Genomic DNA, 13,225 nt, shown 5'->3' on the forward strand with positions numbered 1-13,225 from the left:
GGTCAAGTTCTTGTCCGAGTATAAGCAGTATTTGTCCTTAGAAGTAAAAGCATTACAGTGCAGAATATCTAGTGTGTTTCTTGGTGTTGGTGGTTGGGTTTTTTAAATCGATAACCATATGGCAATGATGACAGATTCTTACTTGCTTCTAAGCTATATGAGGTTGCTAGGGGTTGTCAGATGACACTTGCTCACATGAGAGCCATTAACAGGGTGTTGTAGCCAGTGTTAGAACAACCTTGCAACTAAGGGCGAGTCACTGCAAAAGCAACTATGCTTTCTTTTTTTTTTTTTAAAGAGGCCATATGGTTCAGTCTTGTGACTACATAATTGCCAGCTACCTAAATCACATACCAGGAAACAAACATAGCTAAAGTCAATATTAGCTGTTGTATCTGCTACAGCTTTGCACCAGGCTTGGTAGGAAAACCTCTGACAGCAGCAAGAGCAAGTCTACAATGGCTTCTGAAACCTGAAAGTCATGTCTGTTCTGTCTGGAATAATTGCAGGAGTACATTAGCTACAGCTGTCTTTTTGTATTAATGGCTTATAGAATATATGAAGATTGCGTTGCCTTTTTTTCCCCCAACTGGAAATTCAGCAGACTGTCTGCCTTTATAGCAAAGGAAGCTGATGGTAAATTACCATTGTTAATGGTTGATCGATAGCGAAGAAGCCTGCTTGAGGCTGTTTCTCTTCAGCAGGTATTTAGTTTCTTTGAGGGAGCTTTACCAAGAGGATTTGTAGCTAAGAAAATGTGTGGGGGTACACCAAAAACTACAAATGGCACTGGGGGACAAGTAGAAAGAGCAAGAAACAACGATGTACCACTTGGAAATAATCTCTCTTGTACCAAATTGGATGAAAGAATTAGAAAGTCTTTGAGAGACCAAAGTGTCAGCTGTGCGAACAAAGTGACTAGACTGCTGCAAAACAGGTATGCATGTAACTTTTTTGATGTACATGATTTTTGACAAAGAAGGGACATTTTTATTTAACACTAGTTTTATAATTATGTGCCTGAAAGGCTATTTTGTAAATGGTTGAAAAAGTTCTGTTAGAAGCTTATTCTTGATGATGGTGCTGACTGAAACTCTAGAAAGTCTTTCCTGTTTGAAACTGAACCTACATTCTTGACTCTGATGTGTAAGATTTATGTATATGCAAACTGAGGCATAAAGGGTAATTGCCTTTCTTTTCAATTAAGGTTAAATAATCTTACCTTCTCTTTCTAGTTTCCTAATTAGTTTCCCCTCTTTTACTTTTTTTGCCACCTCCTGTGTTAGTGGGTCAAGGAGCAGACAGGAGAGAATGCTGTGAAGCGGGGGAAGAATGGAGAGGGGAACCCTCTGCTTTACTTGTAAATTATCTCTAGTTGGAACATTACATCAAAGTAATCTGAAGTGAGAGTAGTGTTTATTTGACTTTTGTGTTGTCCTTTTCAGACATGTGCCAGCGTGTCTCCGATGTCTGACTCTTTACAGCTATGTAACCGTGTTGAAAATACGTTTCAGGGTGGCTTTTCCCAAGTTCTAGCACTGAAGGGTGTTAGAATTAGTATTCTACATTCAGGATTGCTGATCTAAGAAGCAGGAAAATATAGATATATAGAGATGCTTCAGCCTGTTTGGTTCTCTAGCCTGTAGATGTTGCACTGAAGTAGTGAGTGGTTAGTCACTTTCAAAAACAGTTTAAGGTCAACTGAAGTAGTTTTTGAATATAACTGAATAGGTCACTCTTCAGTTACTGCATGCATGCTGATAATTATAAAGGTGAGGCAAAAGCTTTCTTTGTAAAGATCGGCGTTTGGAGATCTATATTAACTGAAAGCATTCAGGGCAGAATGAGGCTAAATTTTTGTGACTTATTTCCAGAAACAAGTAAGTCTTCTTTCCCCTAAGTAAGAGAGATCTCCTTGCCTCCATGTCTCATAACTGCAACTGAAGAAATGTTGAACAAGCCAAAGGAAAGTAGCTTATATGCAAGTGTAGGAGAAAATAAAGCAAGCTTAAGCTTCTCTGGGGACAAAACATTTCAGGATATCTGTAAGCCGTTCCAAACTTGTGGCTTTCTTTCAAAAAACAAAAAAAATTCCTTAACATTTTAGTTTCTCTAGTAGACCTGGTTCTACTGTCCTATGAACACAGACAGCTTGATTTGGTTTATTTATTTTGACTTGAAGATAGTGTTTAGTAGTTCTAGCATCTTCCACGTAAAGATACAGTCTGAAGGTGAGGCTAGGTAAGCTGACCCGCTCAAACAGATTGATGATGTTGAAGGAGCCGCTTCTTCCTTTGATTTCTGGCATCATGCTCTTGTCCTTTTTCCCCTTGTTCTGGCCTTGGCCTTTCAAGTCCTTTTGGAACTGGCTTCCCATAGGGAGTCAGTTAGCTCACTAAGCAGACAGACAACTGACTGGGGAACAAGAAAACTCAATTAACATTCTAACTAGCCTCAATACTTATTTGGAATGTATCGGGAACGTTTTCTTTGTGCCCTTTCCTAAAGTTATGTAGTTTCATGGACAAACTGAGTTAGTGTAACTCATGCTGCCACCAAGAGGTGGAGGTTCCACTGCCTTCTCCTTCTTCCTTTTCCAGTTACGTTTCTGATCCACTTTCATGTGCTTGGACAGATTTCTGTTGCTGCAGAGAATTCAGTTTACAGAAGGGTCCAACAATTACCAAAGCAGACACAAGTAACAGGAAGGGTCACGTAGTTACAGAAAGGGGTGAAAGGATATGTGGAGCTCTTACTTTTGTGGTTAAATAAGAAAACATGTTCAGTCAGAATAGCCACATTTAACCTGAAATGTGAACATATACACAAGCTCATATTAATTTAATTAATTCAGCTAATTTTTAAGAATATGCAGGACCTGGCATTGCTAAATAAGCAAGAAGCTGATATAGAGATAAGGAAGAAACATTTTAGGGTTTTGGTTTTTACACATGTGAAAACAGAGCTGACCAATGAGTCTGTGTACTGTCTGTATTCTTCAACATTCTTTTTAGGAGATGATTGAATGCTCCCACTGTCCCTGTTTTAGGGGATCTATGTTATATAACCTTGGTTAAACAGTAAAGGGTGGAAGTACTGTAAGCAGTGCTCATCAGCTTTTGTGACAGACATAAACATCTCAGTCATCTGACTAGTCTTGGGCCTGCTGCTGGATTCCATGTGAAAGTAGTGGGACTACATGGACTTGTATGCCTGTGTAAATTGCCTATAGATATGCTTGATGTTATCAAATGAGGATCTCTTCTGCAATGGGTAGGACTGCTACAGGAACTGCATCTGTAAGCAGTGGCATGATTAAAATGTAAGTTTGATATTTGGTTAGAACTATAAGAAGCATTATCTGAAATAACTTATCTAGATTTGGTTTGCTAGTCACATGAAGCTCTGTATGATAGATTTTATGTTATTTCTTAGCTTGTTGCTGTCTGGTACTAGAGAATCTGTTTGTAGTTCTGACAGATTGCAGCAATCTTTAGTTCTAGCATGTTGTGTGGAAAACGCTGTTAAATTGGCTTCTACTTTAACATAAAATCCAGTTCATGGCTTATACAGAAGCCAGCACTGCATGAACAACATGATGTTTGCTTTAGTGCATAATGAGGGAGTTCATTTGTTCATAAGGAAACCTGAATTCACACAACCCAGCCTGCGTGCAGCCTTGCATCAGTGGGCAGGTGCAGGGCTAGATTGGCTCAGTCTGTGTCTGAAATGAATCTTTCTCAGTTTAGACTTGCAGGCCTGTGGTCTGAAGTAGGGATGCTGCTGTGCCAGTCATGGAGGTAAATAAGGCTTTGCTCTGGCATAGAATTTAAGCTAAAGCCATAGAGATGTACCTTCTCTTTGTTGTTAAAGGAAGGAAAGACCCACAGCCTTTTAAAGAAAACAGCATTGTTACTTGAGGTTTTCTGTTGAAGAAAGTGTAAGAGTAAATAGGTAGCTGTGTAACTGAAGAGGTACTGGGATATCTGATACTGAAGAGTATCAGATTCATGTGGCAGACTAGGATGAAGTGTATTGATGGCTCTGACTTCTCTTGCATTATGTATAACTGGATTTTGTAATAGCATTGCACAGGCAGTGGGCTGAGAAACTCGTAACAGACTTCTTAAACAGATGGTGTAGTTGCAGCTCTCTGTGCATGCGAGGTGTGTAGGATCTTTGTTGGGCAACTATCAACAATGATATCAGGTCTGGTCTCATGCAGGTTTAACGTAATGCTGTGACTGCCTTTGAAAGGGAAGAGTTGAAAAGAAATCTGCCTGGCACTCCTGGCAGTTCTGGAGGCAACATGTTACATACACATCAAGAAGTTTCCTCACTGTGGATGGCAAAACAGCCTTTAGCATCGTTCCATGATGGGGAACCTTGCATATTATGTACATACAGCATACTTGTATCAGAATACCTTACAGTGAAGATAGGTTTCTGGCTCATTCTGTCCTAAGATGTTTAAAAATAGAATAAAACCTTCCAGATTGAGGTCTTTTGGATTTGAAAAAGATGCCTATTTAGGCTTATTTTTTTTTTTAGCTACATAGAGCACAAAGAAGAAATTAAGCTGGCTTTACTTAAAATTATTTGAAATTCACAAGTCTGCAAGTATACTCCTAAAGCAGTTATTCTGATTCTAGCAGGATTTGATAGTGTTTACCTCACTATTGATTTATGGATGTTGACAGAGCATGGAATGAAAGAAATAGCTTGATAAATTCTAGTCTTTTTTCTGTGTAGGGGTTTTATGCTCTTCTCTGTGCTCTACCTTTCATTTCTGTAAGGCACAGTTTGGGGAAATTCCTAAATGAAACCTCCTTCTGGGTGGAAGACCAGTATGGCCTTGACTGAAGTCTGTTATGCAATTTGTTAAACCAACAAGTATTAGTAACAGTTGTACTCTCACCCCCAGGTGCAGACCATCTAGGTCAGGGCTGGGGCAATGTGACTGAGCATCAGTGTTCTGTGGCACTGCTTTATGCAGTAGTAGGTTTTTTTCCATTGATTTCAATTTGTCAGCTACATAACCTGAAACGCGTTTTCTGTAGCTGAAGCTGAGACCTAGCAAATCTCCATGCTCTGATGTGTAGACTGACTGACTCCCTTTGGAATTAGGAAGTGAGGTTTCTTGTCATTGCTGTGATGCTCAGTTTGGCTCCTCAGCCCCTGTGGTAGTGCAATGAGGCAGGTCGTGTGCTGTATTGTATCTCTGGAGAATGGGCAGATTCTGGCTTGAGAGAATTGTTTTGCTTCAGGTTGAATTTCAATGGTATCTTGCTAAATGTACTAAATTATTTTCATTGTAGTTGGAGATCAAGTCTCAGTAATTGATGGCTGCTCTGTAAACCCTGAAATATCTCAGAATTGGGGAAAAAGAATGGAACAATATAAACTTTATCTATCAGTTGCAAGACTTAAACTTTGGGAATATCTTAACTTACATTGCCAGGAATTAGGTTTGTGTTGTTTAGAGAGGGATGAGAGAGGGTGTAAGCCTTGTGCCTTTGAAAAGCTGTAGTAGAGAGGATGGTAATCCATTGTTTTATTGCCACTGGGAGTATTGCATCAAATAGCATGCTTACCTTACAATAATGATGATCCGGGCTGTGTACAGAGAAGAGAATAAGAGTTTTTAAGGCCTGGAGCAGATTGCTGAGACAAAGTTTTGTGTTCTCTTTCTGGAAAATTTTGGAAAAATATTGGATGAAAATTGGTGTGGCTGTGCCTGCCTTTGTCAGTGACAGTGAGCTTAGACACTCCTTTAGAGTTCCTTTTTTGCTCGGAGCTATGTGATTTGCACTCTGGATTCTGTAAATGCTAAGTAAAAGATGTATTTGCCTAATACCTGTTTCTTCACTTAAATGAACCTGCAAAGTAAACACACTATTTTAACATCTTGTGTTTCTACTCCGTAGCTGGTCCTCTTCAGAGTTTGACTTGAATGAAATCCGCCTGATAGTTTACCAAGACTGTGAGAGGAGAGGCAGACAGGTCTTATTTGATTCCAAAGCAGTCCGCAAAATTGATGAAGCTGTGGTTCAGGTATGAAATGTTAATTTTGCTGTTGTCCTACTGCTCTTTTGTTTTCCTTTCCAAAAGTAGTTATTTTAATAGGACAGTGTCAGCTTCTTAATTTTGTGATCTTTCACTGTGATAGCTGCAACAAGTATGTGTTAGATTACAAAAAGCCTATGAACATATCTGCTATTTGGTATTTATAATATAAGTATGGTATTCAAACTTAATAGCTTAGACGAGATGTACTTTCAGGCAAAGAAATCTATTTCCCTTTAGACTGAGTATTTCTTGAACCTTTCTGATGTTTGACTGGGTTTGCTTTTTGTTGTTAGCACTAGCTGTGCAATCCCGTTGTTCCAGTGACGTCTACCATGTGTCTAAAGGTGCTTTTTTTCCTGTTGGTATTTGGATTAGTAAAGTTGTTGTCTTTATGTGAATTAAAACAACTTCACTGGCTAACCATGTTGTATTGTGTAAGCGTGACGCATGGCAATATATATGGCCATGTAAGTTTGATGACGCATAGAAGCAAGAGCAGATGCTGTCAAGATGCAAGTTCTTTTTGCTTCTCTCCAAGCACACAAATTGGGGAGTAAAGCTTTCAGCTTCCTTAGGTCACTTTAAGAATAGTAAACCAGTAGTGTTTTCTGGCTTGTGGTAGTTTTGCTTGGTTTTTTCTACTGCCTCTCTGTTTCTCTTCTACATTGAATTATTTCAAATTTTTGTTTGTTCTGAAGTTTTTTTAGAACCAGCAGCTTCATCTTATTAGACTAGCATGGTTTATTGCAGATCTGTATATATACCTGTATAAGCCATATAAGAAGTCAACTTGTAGAAATTACTTACAAAGTTGCTTCAAAAGCAACAATCTCTATTTCAGTCACACTGTAAATATGCCATTGTGCTGAATCAGTAAGACTGATGAGCATCATCAGCTGATGTCTGATCATCTACTTAAGAGCGTAAATGGGTCAGATTGGTTGTTAATCTTGCTTCCCCTCTTCCCCCCACCTCCCTCCCAAAATCAAGGTCATTACTTTGTATCTTAAAGTTGTTTTAAAACAAACAGCATCTTAGCAAAAACTACATTTCTGGCTTCATTTAAATACTCAAATTATTCCACTTGCTTTAATACTTTAGCTAAAAGTTAACTACAAAATGTCCTATCAGAAACTCTTTATGCAATACTGACATAAAACAGATTATAACCTCCCTCATAACACATGATACAGGCTGTAATCTGTTTTCTAGCCAGACACTAATCTAAGTACCCTTTTAAAACAGCCAAAGCACTTTGAATGCCATGCAAACACAGAGATGTTAAAAATGATTTTGAGTGTTTGGCTGTTATCAAACAGCAAAACTAAAACTTGATTAATTTTAAATTAGGGCAAAATTACTTTCAAACTCAGTCCTGTTTAAATTAAAGTCAAGAAAGCATGTGTATATACTGTGCATTTCTCTGAAATATAGTAAAGCTTATTCACATTGAATATTGAAATACACTGTATGTCTTTAACCTGTTAATGCCAAATGATGGATTATTCATCCCTTGTTTGTGCTGGTTGTTCTTCTGTTTTAGAAATCTGTTAATCATTTGGGGAGCAAGAGTTACATGCAATTTGAGTGATTAATTTTGCAAATGGTTACAGGAATTGGTTTGTAAGAAACCCATAACCTCAGATTTTGTTTACATAAATTTTGGCAAATATTACAAAGAGTAATTCATAACAATTGGGAATGATCTTCCTGTGAAACTGACTAATTACTCTGTTTCTATGTGATACTATGAAAACCTATCTGACAGTGTAAATATGAGAGTAGTTTTCCGCCTGCTCCAATGCTGGCATTCAAAAAAATATTTTTAAACGGATACATACTTTTTAACCAAATAAGACTATTCTTTATTTCTGTTGCTTTCCTGTAGTTTAAGAAAATTCTTGCCATTATATGTTTAGAGATGGGAGTTCTTATATTTACTTCAATAGTTTTTATCACATTGTTCTGTTTTGACATAGAAAATGGCAGACGAGGCTTCTGTAAAGATTTCTGCCAAGAACTGCCAAGCAACCAATGGGAGCAACGTTTCTTCCCCCAGTCCCTCCATCAGCTGTATGCAAAATATCAAAGAACAGATACCGAAGTATCAGGTAATATCTGTTACTTTGTTGCTTTTATTTATCCATTTTACTGAAGAAGTTAGTTTATAAAAGCCTTCACCTAGACGCATTGAATGACTTCGGCTTCTGTTACATTATAGCTTAATCTGAACCTTGAGATAACTATCCTTAAAGGGTTGTGGAATAAGAGCATTTGTGGGTGCATCTTAACCTTTTGGTCTATCTTGGTCCTATCTTTCAAGGAGTTGTGAAATATATCTAATAGCGTTTTGTCATAAGAGGGTTGTAAGAAGCACTATCCTGTTCTCTGTTCTTGTCTATTTATGGTTCAGGTCAGTTCTGAAGAAGCTGTTGAACATGTTATATTAAGAGTCCCTTCTGTCTGTCTCACTATAACATTACATTTTTAGGTACTCTGGCTCTTTCTCAGTAAAAGCGTTAGCATTTCACCTAGAAAAATGAAATTTGAAGCATGGATAGATTAAGGTGGAAAAAGAAAATAATTATATTTAACTGGAAGGTGATTTTCTTCAGAATTAACAAACTTCTCTTTGTATTTACTATTGATGTTCAGTCTTTGACACAAAATAAGCAAGTGGTCTGAGGACTGCATGTCTAAGTATAATCACAAACTATTTTCCAATAAAAAACTGTTTCCAAGAAGCTTTCTACAAGGGCAGGAAAGTTGAATTTACGTATTTGAATAAGGAAGGCAGTTTATTTTTTGGGGATCCAGACCACAGAATCCAGGTCCTGTTAACGTTTGCAGCTTTTATCAAACACTGTTACATGAAAATGTTGCTGGACATGACTATTTCTTTGGAAATGCAGTAGATCTTTTTTTCTCTTTCTCGCCCTTGGAAGTCCCCCTGGAACACGGGTAGCACTGCTCATCTAGTGAGCAAAATGCAGGATTTCTTCCTGCTGTACTTGCTACACGCACAGTGTTAAACCCCCACTGAGTGCGCACTGATCTTAGTCTGCACGGAAAAGATGAACTTCTTTGTATTCTCCGTTCCAAATGCATCACTGTGGCACTATGTTAAGTTGAAATAGTATGCCAAGTTATTTTTGACTTTGCTGTTCCCATGTTCTTGTCTGTGTAGTACACCAGACCAGCCTCTGATGTCAATATGCTGGGAGAAATGATGTTTGGCTCAGTGGCAATGAGTTACAAAGGCTCCACCTTGAAAATTCACTACATACGGTGAGTGTCCTTTTCTGTGATGCACTGTCTTGTCAGGCACTTGGAATTGATGACTCACTGAAATGACTGTTTATCCTTTCAGCTCTCCCCCACAGCTGATGATAAGTAAAGTCTTCTCAGCCAGGGTAGGAAGCTTCAGTGGAAGCAACAATAAGTAAGAACATGGTTTTTTATATATAATTTTTTTCCTTTCCCATCCAGTGCAGTTGTCTTTCTTTCTCCTTTTGTAGTTCTAGTAGAAAATCGGGAAGGCAGCTGTGGAGAAGAATTCTCTTAAGAGATGCTAGTTATACCAGCCATGTTTTTAATTAAAAGGAAAAGAAAAAATTCCAAATTTCTATTTTTTAACTTGTCCAGGACAAGCAATAAAGTTCAGAGGTTAGGTGCTTTGGACAATCAAAGCCTCCATCTCTTCCTGCTGTCAGAAAGGTGAGGAAGCAATATGTTGAGAATACTTTGTCCCTGTATCCCACTTCTGTTTCCTTCAACAAATATGCTGTTCTGTTTTACCTCCTCCACAAAATGGGCAAATATGAATAAACTGAATCCCAAATGTGACAGATAGAAGCTTCCAATAATTCAAATATAAAAAACAAACGCCTGTTTCCTTCCAGTTTCAGAAACATACTTGTTCTTGAATTTGGTTGTAAAGTTAATGTTCAGCCTTCTTTTTTTATAAAATGAACCTAATTCTTAAGCTAATATTAATGCCTATTGATCATATTCCTAAGGAACAATGGCTTTTCCTCCTATTTTAGCTTGCAAGATAGCTTTGAATACATCAACCAAGATCCCAGCCTGGGAAAGCTGAGCTCGAATCAGAATGGTTTGGGAACCTGTCGCAGTGGAAGTAATTTAGGTAAATATTTCCAGGTTCTATGTTTTTCTGACAACACAAGGCCATCTGTTCATTCAGTTTTGGCTTTTTTTCCCAGTACACCACCTCCTTGGGTTTTTTGCTTTTTTGAATTTTTTTTACCTTTTTTTTTTTTTACCTTTTTTTTTTCCCCTTTTTTTCCATTTTCTCTACGTTGCTTTTGTTTCCTAGGTGTGTTACAGCTGTGTAGCAGCAAACTGCTGCAGGGTGTGTCTGAAGGAGGTCCCCTCCGGCTCATCCGCAGTGCTTCTTTCTTTGCAGGTTTGTGTGGAATGCCAGCCACAGTGTGACCCATCCATATGCACACACAAATCCAGCTCCTTCTGAATCTTTGCAGGACATGCATAATTAGTCTCTAGAAACAGAGGGCTAAAATAGTGGCAACAGGTGTATCTGGCATATACTTAAAAATATGTTGTCTGACAAAATGGCTAAGTTACTGTGTTTAATTTTAAAGATATTTTTATGCAGTGCCTTTAAAGGTGAATTAGCCCTTATGTTTCTTAGAGGACTTATGTTTCCTGGCTTATTGCTGGTTTCTTGCTAACATTGCAGGTGTCTTGCTGGTGTACAGCTTTTTCTTATCCCTTGCTACATTTTAATTTGAGGGACATTCAAAATTCTTGATCTAAGTCTGGGGGGCTTTAAGGGGTTTTTTTCTTTAGCAATATCAATTTCTTTAATTCTCAAAACTTTAAGCTGCATAAAGTCTCCTTTTACAGGCAGAGTGATGATCCATGCAGGTGGGTAGATCTTAGGCCTGATTACTTCTGTTAATTGCAAAAATGTGAACTGAAATACGATGCAGTTTCTTCACAACCTTTGCAAATCTTGCATGCTCTACAATTTGAGTGACTCTGCACTACTAACACTTCAATGTAATGTGATATAGGCTGAATGTTTCTTACTGTGAGGCTTTGGGGACAGTAAATCTCTGCTTGGCAAGTGAAACAGAAGCTTTTAATGGACCTTGTGTTTGACTATTTCATTATGATCTTTACCTGTGTTAAATGACAATCTTGCACACTGCAAGTATATCAAGAGTTGACAGATGAGGGTACCAGAAGCCCTCACTTTCAAAGCATATCTGATTTCTGATAATGCAGACTGTGTTCATATTCTTAAGCTCCTTAGAGATGTTTTTACGTAGCCATTGGGGTGAATAACCTTCCTCTAGTAACGTGATGCTCAGCATAGGCTACTGTTTGCTGCCACCTCTCTTCACACTATCCTGCTGATTTTGGGCAACAGGACGGGATGTAATTTTTTTGGTGTACGACCTTGAAACTTAAACATTTTTTTAAATGCTGACACGTAGTATGATGAATTATGTAATATTTTCTATTGATCTGGTCTGTTTGTTTTAGCACACAGCACACCTGTTGATATGCCTAGCAGAGGACAAAATGAGGACAGAGACAGCGGCATTGCTCGGTCAGGTATCTGCTGTCTATCTTGTTTGCCTGCTTTTATAATTGTTACAAGTCCTTGGTGCAGTGATTCACCTGAAATATAGACACCTCATGACCTGTAAATCCATAATTGTTTTTATCTGCTAGGTGGTTTGCCCTCTGCATTTGCCCCAAGCCTTAATGCAAGAATATTTGTCATTACATTCTTTATTTACAGCCACCATGTTCTGGGTTCTTAACCAATTTATAATTTGGAGGAAGAACTGGTTGGAGCCTTTACTAGAGCAAATGAAGAGAAATTTTTTTTACACTGAATAGGAAAATGATGTCAGAAGACCAGAAGTAGTCCTGTCTATTGTAATGGGAGGGCAACAACTCTTGGGAGAGAACACTTTTAATGAGAATAAGATAAATTTTAGTATGTTCTATTAGGGACAATCTCTTACTTTATAACAAATGAATGTCCTCAAGCAGCAAGATTTATTTAAAATAATTTTCTCTCCTGTTGCAAGTGGGAAAAATATCAGCAAGCAAGAGCAATATTTGTGAGAAATTGTTGTTAGGATAAGAAGAAAAATATTTAACCAGCACTCTTTGTGATTCATTGTATGTGGGGTTTCTTGCTTTCATCATAGCATCTCTGAGCAGTCTTCTGGTTACTCCTTTTCCATCTCCAAGCTCTTCATCCTCATCTTCTAGCAGCTACCAACGTCGCTGGCTCCGAAGTCAGACAACCAGTTTAGAGAATGGAATTATTCCAAGGTGGTGAGTGCAGCACCTTTCTTCTTACAACCACTGTTTGGCAGTCATTTAAGCTAAACAGAGCTTAAGCCTCTTTTCTTTAAAAGTACAAATCCTGCTATTAAATGTTCTCGACTCAGTCTATCTTCTGTGCGTGTTGCATGAGATTGCCAATATAAAGAAAGATTAAGTTTTGGTTGAACGTGAACTTCAAAGCCCAATTTGAAATATAATTATTTTTACTGAATACTTAGGCTGTATATTAATATGGTGTGAATGTATAGGCTGTGTATGAAGCCATGTTCTGAAAAACAAACTAAACTGTTTCTGAAGGAGCAGAGCATCCTGTTGAGATGAAAGTGACTGTAACAGCACTGCTCCCATAATTACTTTATACTACTATGAAGTCTGACTAGTGAGCAGTTAGTGAAATTTTGGAGTAATAGTCCATGACGACTCTCTTGGCTGGTACAGGATGTTCCTGATGTGACTTCTGCCAAAGCAGGAAGAAAAAAAAGCTGTGATCAAAAAGCTTGGCTTCTGTTTTGGAATTTTATTAGCTTTTGTAGCTCGGTGGCATAACAAAGCATGGAATGCAGAAGACTTTTCATAGCTAATAAGCAAATTCTTCCCTTGTCATTTGCAAAATAGCAAATGGTTCTTGATTATCCTCTCTCTGCACTCATCCACCTGTACCTAGAGACAGCATGGAATTAGTGGAGACCTAAAAGAAATTCATGCTATTTGACCTCTCCTTTTTCAGTTAAGAGAAGCATAAAAGCTGCCAGTTAAAATATGTATTCAGTAAAAAATAAAAATTAAGCCTCTTTTGAAGAGA

General features: G+C 38.0%; 1 protein-coding gene across 2 annotated transcripts in view; it reads left to right on the plus strand.

Annotated features, from left to right (window-relative positions):
* Positions 1 to 405: 405 nt before the first annotated feature.
* FNIP2 (folliculin interacting protein 2) overlaps positions 406 to 13,225 on the plus strand; it is a 33,992-nt gene continuing 21,172 nt past the window's right edge. Inside the window, exons 1-9 of one of the 2 annotated variants that reach the window (XM_017745122.1) lie at positions 406 to 937; positions 5,928 to 6,054; positions 8,049 to 8,180; positions 9,257 to 9,357; positions 9,440 to 9,511; positions 10,116 to 10,216; positions 10,406 to 10,495; positions 11,602 to 11,673; positions 12,282 to 12,411. In XM_017745122.1, coding sequence (XP_017600611.1) covers positions 756 to 937; positions 5,928 to 6,054; positions 8,049 to 8,180; positions 9,257 to 9,357; positions 9,440 to 9,511; positions 10,116 to 10,216; positions 10,406 to 10,495; positions 11,602 to 11,673; positions 12,282 to 12,411 — 1,007 coding nt within the window. In that variant the 5' untranslated portion in view covers positions 406 to 755. The remainder of the gene's footprint in view (positions 938 to 5,927; positions 6,055 to 8,048; positions 8,181 to 9,256; positions 9,358 to 9,439; positions 9,512 to 10,115; positions 10,217 to 10,405; positions 10,496 to 11,601; positions 11,674 to 12,281; positions 12,412 to 13,225) is intronic. The other variant, XM_008641920.2, reaches the window with a different exon arrangement.

Source organism: Corvus brachyrhynchos, unplaced genomic scaffold, assembly GCF_000691975.1.
Source record: "Corvus brachyrhynchos isolate BGI_N302 unplaced genomic scaffold, ASM69197v1 scaffold249, whole genome shotgun sequence".
NCBI lineage: Eukaryota > Metazoa > Chordata > Aves > Passeriformes > Corvidae > Corvus > Corvus brachyrhynchos.